Source organism: Magallana gigas, chromosome 3 (assembly GCF_963853765.1).
Source record: "Magallana gigas chromosome 3, xbMagGiga1.1, whole genome shotgun sequence".
Classification (NCBI taxonomy): Eukaryota; Metazoa; Mollusca; class Bivalvia; order Ostreida; family Ostreidae; genus Magallana; species Magallana gigas.
In genome coordinates, this window is record NC_088855.1 from 57,193,938 (window position 1) to 57,201,805 (window position 7,868).

General features: G+C 35.3%; 1 protein-coding gene across 2 annotated transcripts in view; it reads left to right on the top strand.

Moving 5' to 3' along the window:
• Positions 1-4,656, top strand: part of LOC105342240 (tRNA (uracil-5-)-methyltransferase homolog A) — a 19,175-nt gene extending 14,519 nt beyond the window's left edge. For both annotated transcript variants that reach the window (XM_066080569.1, XM_066080570.1), the window contains exons 15-20: positions 96-156; positions 239-360; positions 628-703; positions 3,375-3,491; positions 4,043-4,139; positions 4,250-4,656. In XM_066080569.1, the coding sequence (XP_065936641.1) occupies positions 96-156; positions 239-360; positions 628-703; positions 3,375-3,491; positions 4,043-4,139; positions 4,250-4,382 (606 nt within the window). In that variant the 3' untranslated portion in view covers positions 4,383-4,656. The remainder of the gene's footprint in view (positions 1-95; positions 157-238; positions 361-627; positions 704-3,374; positions 3,492-4,042; positions 4,140-4,249) is intronic.
• The last annotated feature ends 3,212 nt before the right edge of the window (positions 4,657-7,868 follow it).

Below are 7,868 nucleotides of genomic sequence, written 5' to 3' on the forward strand. Positions count from 1 at the left end.
TGATGAAAGATCCTATGTACCTAATGCCATAGGTATCACTATTTCTTAAATGATGTTTTCAGTTTATATTTTCCTCACACTTTGTTCAATTGTAGAATATTCAAGAAACTCTTCTGAATATGAACTTTGAAATTTCTCCAGATGCTTTCTTCCAAGGTAATTTAGAAATACTATTATTTTATACGTATGGAAATGAATAATGTGAGACATTTAACAAACTCTGAGCTCTGTTTGATAGTGAATACAGCGGGAGCAGAAGTATTGTATGAACAGATAGCCGAGTGGTGTGGTGCTACCACGACGACCACTGTCCTTGACATCTGCTGTGGAACTGGGACCATTGGTTTGACCTTGGCCAAGGTAATGTTATAAACTTAATATGTAGAAATGCGCTTACAGAACTAAGTTCTCTCTCCTTCAACTGATAAGCATAATTATAAGTAATTTGGCACAATCAGAGCAGATCTTCTATATCAGTCTGTATATTGACGTTAACTTTAATTTGCATATAAGTGCTAAATTATGTGTTTAAATCATTGCAGAATAAATGTCAATTAGAGATTAATAAATGTAATATGTATACATGTATTTTATTTTAGAGAGAAATGTTTATTATTGTGTTTTTAGAGAGTATCTTCTGTGATTGGGATAGAGTTATGTCCTGAAGCCATAGAGAATGCCAAAAGAAATGCACACATTAATGGTACTTCTAAAATCAACTTTAAAAAAATTATAGTCAAAGATCCTCTGTTTATTGCTTCAAAGGCTTATAAATTTTTCTTGTACATAAGTAACATCCAAGTATTCTCAAAAAGCATGCAGAAATTAAAGAAATTGTGCTAATTGGTCATTTATCGATGTCTTGAATAGGTTGTTAGCTCACCTGAGCCAAAGGCTCAAGTGAGCTTTTCTGATCACAATTTGTCCGTTGTCTGTCGTTGTCGTCGTTGTCGTTGTCGTCGTCGTCGTCGTCGTCGTTGTTAACTTTTCACATTTTCAACTTCTTCTCAAGAACCACTGGGCAGATTTCAACCAAATTTGGCACAAAGCATAACTAGGTGAAGGGGATTCAAGTTTGTTCAAATGAAGGGCCACGCCCTCTTTAAAGGGGAGATAATTGAGATTGTTGAAAATGTGTTCTTGTTATTTTTCAAAAATCTTCTTCTCAAAAACTATTTGGCCTGAAAAGCTAAAACTTGTGTGGAGGCATCCTCAGGTAGTGTAGATTCAAGTTTGTTCAAATCATGGTCCCTGGGGGTAGGGAGGGGCCACAATTGGGGGATCAAGTTTTACATAGGAATATATAGAGAAAATCTTGAAAAATCTTCTTCTCAAAAACTATTGGGCCAGAAAAGCTCAAATTAAAATGGGAGCATCCACAGGTAGTGTAGATTCAAATTTGTTAAAATCATGGTCCCCGGGGGTAGGGTGGGGCCACAATTGGGGGATCAAGTTTTACATAGGAATATATAGAGAACATTTTTAAAAATCTTCTTCTCAAAAACTATTAGGCCAGGAAAGCTCAAATTTGAGTGGAAGCATCCTCAGATAGTGTAGATTCAAGTTCGTTCAAATCATGGTCCCTGGGGGTAGGGTGGGGCCACAATAGGGGGATGAATTTTTAAATAGGAATATATAGAGAAAATCTTTAAAAATCTTCTACTCAAAAACTATTAGGCCAGAAAAGCTCCAATTATAATGGAATCATCTTCAGGTAGTCTAGATTCAAGCTCGTTCAAATCATGGTCCCCGGGGGTAGGGTGGGGCCACAATTGGGGGATCAAGTTTTACATAGGAATATATAGAGAACATTTTTAAAAATCTTCTTCTCAAAAACTATTAGGCCAGGAAAGCTCAAATTTGAGTGGAAGCATCCTCAGATAGTGTAGATTCAAGTTCGTTCAAATCATGGTCCCTTGGGGTATGGTGGGGCCACAATAGGGGGATGAATTTTTAAATAGGAATATATAGAGAAAATCTTTAAAAATCTTCTACTCAAAAACTATTAGGCCAGAAAAGCTCCAATTATAATGGAATCATCTTCAGGTAGTCTAGATTCAAGCTTGTTCAAATCATGGTCCCCGGGGGTAGGGTGGGGCCAAAATGGGGGGATCAAGTTTTACATAGGAATATATAGAGAAATCTATAAAAATCTTCTTCTCAAAAACAATTTGGCCAGAAAAGATCAAATTAAAATGGAAGCATCCTCAGGTAGTGTAGATTCAAGTTTGTTCAAATCATGGTCCCTGGGGGTAGGGTGGGGCCACAATGGGGGGATCAAGTTTTACATAGGAATATATAGAGAAAATCTTCTTCTCAAAAACTATTAGGCCAGGAAAGCTCAAATTTGAATGGTAGCATCCTCTGGTAGTGTAGATTCAAGTTTGTTCAAATCATGGTCCCTGGGGGTAGGGTGGGGCCACAATTGGGGGATCAAGTTTTACATAGGAATATATAGAGATAATCTTCTTCTCAAAAACTATTAGGCCAGGAAAGCTCAAATTTGAGTGGAAGCATCCTCAGATAGTGTAGATTCAAGTTTGTTCAAATCATGGTCTCCAGGGGTAGGGTGGGGCCACAATTGGGGGATGAATTTTTACATAGGAATATATAGAGAAAATCTTTAAAAATCTTCTCAAAACTATTTGGCCAGGAAAGCCCAAATCTGAGTGGAAGCATTTCCAAATCGTATATAGATTCAAGTTTGTTAAAATAATAGTCAAGTGGTATGGTGAGGCCACAGTGGGGAATGGATTTTTACATAGGAATATATAGAGAAAATCTTTAAAAATCTTCTTTTTAAAGACCATTTGGCCAGAAAAGCTTTAACTTGTGTAGAGGCATCCTCCGGTAGTGTAAATTCAAAATCACAGTCCCTAGTGGTAAGGCGGGGCCGTGATGGCGGTTTGAATTTTTACATAGGAATATATAGAGAAAATCTTTAAAAATATTCTGGGAAAGTTTTTCAGTCCAAAACTCAGTACTTAGTGTGAAAGCACAGGTTATGCAGATATAAGTTTGATGAAACCATGATACCCTAGAGAAAATTGGGGCCACAAAATTGGGGGGGGGGGGGTATATAGGAATAGAGAAAAATCTTCTTACGAAACAACAACAAAAGGGGCTTGGTATTTACCAAAAGAAAGAGGTGGATAAAAATTGGCAGATTTTCAATTTTTTTTAGCAAGATCTACTGTACTTAGTTGTCAAGATATTTTGATACTGTGATGCTAATTTGATCAGAATTAAGGCAATTGTTGCTCAGGTGAGCGATGTGGCCCCTGGGCCTCTTGTTTACATCATATTCCAACAAATGATTCCTGTAAAGTTCATGTGCTGAGCTGAGCTCATTCTATTGTCTCTGTTGACTGTAGGCATCACCAATGTGACATACCACTGCTGTAAAGCGGAGGACGTAATCACACAGACCATGAAGTCCATCACGTCACATGATGTTGTGGCCATTGTCGACCCACCCAGGGCTGGCCTCCGTAAGTCATGTCACAAAAAAATTGCATTTTGTGAACCATGTACACCTACTGTAAACGTATTATTTTTGGCGTGTACAATATTTGGCAGAAATTAGTTTTTGAACACGTTGGCGTAGATTTGAATTAACGTATTCTGAGTGTGCCTTTTCTTATACATATAGGCATAGCATTTAGTGATGTACTTGATTTAGCGGAAGCCGTATTCAGCCAAAAGCTCTAAATAGAATACACAGCCAAATGTAGTACGTTTACAGTATATGTCTTCAAAAGTAGATATTTATCTGTCAGCTGCTGATATACAAAATCCTATCTATATTGAATCATTCAGGATCATGTTGCTTTAGTTTTACTGCTTGTGTTCTTATATATATGTTAATACATGTATATAAATGAACCGGTGTCAATATGTGTAAAATAAATTTGACTTGGGGGGGGGGGGGGTTCTTTGTCTACATAATCTTCTCAAAATGTGGGGGGTTTTGCACAGTTCACACTTATTATGATCATTAATCAAGCAGATCCAATGATTTAAAGATTTGCTCATATTTCAGATCCACAAGTTGTTAGGGCATTAAGAAATTCTCCATTTCTAAAGAAGATTGTCTTTGTGTCCTGTAATCCAAAAGGAGCCATGAATAATTTCATAGAGTAAGTTTCTGTGCTGTCTATATCTGATAAGACACTTTGATACATCCATGAAGTCTGAGTTCTCTGTATTGTTCTAATTTTCTGTTGAGTTTCTTTTGTGTTACTTTTAGCCTGGTGCGACAGACCTCCAAAAAGATGCGTGGCCAGCCGTACAGACCAGTCAAAGCTGTTCCTGTGGACATGTTCCCCCAGACCAAACATTGTGAACTTGTCATTCTGTTTGAAAGAGATTCCTGTACCTAGTAAACAAATCTGTTGGACGTCTTCATCGACATTTCAGATGTATGGAATGTATGTTGAGATGTATGTTTGCGAAATAGAGGAAGATATACAGGAATATACAGGATATACAGAAAGACATAAATTGTGTACACAGGTTGTTCAACAAACTGACAGCCCTGACTGACAACACTGTTAATTTTCTGTGATCCCTTGTAGCAAGGTTCCACAGCTGTTAATTTGTACCTAAGTATAAACTTCTTCTATATGGTACAACAATAAACTGTAAATCTGTAAATTGTTTATGTGATGATTTTTGAACTGTTGAGACCATTCACTCTTGCTAAAATGAGTGAGGACTTCAGATTTAGAGTTATGTTAAGCATTTGGGCACATGTAGCAGTGAGGGTTCATTTTTCATGCCAAGCTTTTGGTTGGAAAGGAACAGCTGCCACCAGTGTGATATATGGGAGGTTTGTTATAATGGTATACTGTGGTTTCATTAATATTTATGGGTATCAATCTTCATTGATAAAGTAAAAGTCACAGTTTCAAGGTTACGTTAATTTGTGGCCAATGATCCTGTCAATACAAAATGAACACGTAATTTTGTGGATCAACTGAATAACGAAATCCACAAAAATTAGTATTCAGCGAATAGTGATGAAACCACAGTATAAAGAAAAAATTCTAACCAAGCAAATATGACACAAAGCATTGTGGGTGAATGACTTTGCTTTGTTCAAATGTAGGGCAGCCCCATAGGACCTATAAAACTATGAAAGAATGTGTTTACATATATTTGATACAATTAATCGTTTTAGTCGTTTTTAGACGGGGTCACGTGACCCCATCTATTGGTTTACTGTCAGCCGAAGTCTCAAACCGGAAGGCACGCGTAGAACACATGAATTGAGTCTACGCGTAAGAAAATAGTGCAGAAAGTGTTCATGCATTTCAGTAAATATGTATTATAAAAACACGCATTAAATCTTCTTAAGTCCTCTGTGTATAAACAAAATTCTATTTAGAAAATAAACAAATAGTTTTATTGATCAAAATATTCTTGCTCGGGTTCAAATGTGGAATGAGTTACGTAACTGAATGCACAGCGCCGTTGACGATTCAGTTGGTGTACGAGCTCATTAATCAATAGAAGAGGTTGATGGTGGAATCGAAATTAAAGTTCCCAAACGCAATGTGCCATTTTTGAAAAGTTGTGAATTTTATTTTGACAATCTTTCACCTTAATACTACCAAACTTCATGCGCAAGCCGAAGTTAAATTGGGACGGTTTATACACAGATGTTTTACAAATTAAATAGGTGTTTCATTGGCTTCCAGTCTACTTGTGGTATGACTGCTGTTCGTCTCTAAAGGAATTTTGCACAAAGAAAAATAAAAACAATTTTAAACAATGCATTGTAAGCAAAATCTATAATAGATTATACATTTTGGAAGACTTATACATCATACATGTATAATATATACAAACTTATCGATTGAAGAACCAAGTTAAATGTTAATGTTCATGTTTTCCGCCTTAGTTGGGATCAGGCTTGGGGTAAATTACATTGTAAAATAATGCATTGCATTACCATTACTTCATGAATTAGGGCATTTAAATAACCATTACTTAATTTCTTGAAGTAATGCATTACATTACCATTACATGAGTAAAGTAATGCATTACCATGACTTTGTGAAAAGTCAATAAGTTTAAAAAAAGTAATTTAAAAACTAAATAAAGAGTTTTTGTAAATATTTCATAAATAAAACATGCTTAAAATATTTACAGGTTTATGTTCATGTTTACTATTAGGTTCAAATTTAATGACTTATACAAGATTGCTGTTGCACTTGTAGTTCTCAAAGTAAGGTTGGTCCCGTAACAATTACACGCTAATGGCGGAGTTGACAATCTCTGTTATTTATGTCTCTGATTTTCGGAGTATGATTTTTAATGAAAGGAACGGTTGTATCGTAATTCGCGTAGGTGATGCACGATTTTACACAAAAAAGTAGCAAGTTGCGAACGGATTTATTTTTACCTATTAATTTTGCATGATTCGCAAATGAAGAAAATCGTGTCAGATAAGTCGGTCTTAAAAATCAAAATGGTGACCGTGACATATCTTTTTATTGTCAAGGTTCTTGGAATCTTATTGTAAAAAAAATATTTCTAACGTCAGGTGCCTGTGTTTGTTATCGGTATACAAATGTTCACTTTGTTTGTTAATTCAGCAGTTTTAGAGTTTTCGGGGTCTTCATAAAACTTTTATTACAGATACCGTCCGACTTGTGGATTTTCCCTTGGATCACAAAATTGAATAAATCTAATGATTAAAATTATCTACTGTGATATAGTTGTTTGATTTTCCCGGTTAGTAGTATTTTTTAAAATTTTCCTTGGGGTCTTATTTTACATAATATACCGTTGTGTCAATTTTCTACAATTGTGAAGGCCGGAATAGAGTAAAATTTAGATAAAGTATCAGACAATTGCAAAAAAGCCGAATTAACATAGATTGTAACAAATAATTCAAACTCATAAATTTTGGAAGCATATTCGAGGAAATCCAGGTCAATTACAAATTCAAACTTTCAAGACCCCGTCTTTCAGTACTCTCAGTTCTTTGATTCTTTTGGATATCAAATAGTAAAACTAGTTATGTTTCTCAGGTAAGCAATGTAGCCCATGGGCCTGATGCTAGATCGAACTCAATATCTTTTAAATAGAACATGAAGTGTCAATTTAAAATAAAGAGATGCTATTAAAGGATGTAGAATTCCACCTGGCTGTTTTGACTATAATATCTGTCTATTACATATACAAGATTCCCCCTATGACTAAACATTTTGCTTGAATTTATTGTCCCCAAATTGTGGAGAAATGTTTTAGGTCTATACACGGCTTCAACTGAAAGCTCGGAATCTGTATATACTATGGATAATCCATACCCACATATTTACTCCCCTTACCGATATACTATTGTTAGCTCATATTTTATATAAATAATATTGAAAGTTTCCTTTCCGAATGGCACCGTGACCATAGACCTGTAGGTCTTTGGGAGAGGACCTGAAATGTTGTTTCTTCTGCGTTCAGTAATTTTTAAATATTTTCTTTAAATTCATCATGAAATATTGTTTCGATTACATTTTGGACATTCCACGTAAAGTGATAATTCCTCCATCATTAATCTATACATATACTATAAACACGAAGGGTTCATTTTTATTTTATAGTCTGTCCCAAGATATGTATGCTGCACATTTGGACGATTTTTGGGAGTTGATTTTAATCAACTCTCCTATGCAGTCACTCTGGCAAACCGAAAGTGAAACAGTGTTTGGACCTAAGCACAAATCATCACCGCTGACAAGTCTTAGTTCCTTAATATAATAGAAAAATTCGACGTTATTTTTACTGAAGCATTGTTTTTCAAGGAAACTTATCTATAAACACTTTGAAAATGGTAAGATGTTATATAATACGAACAATTTAGA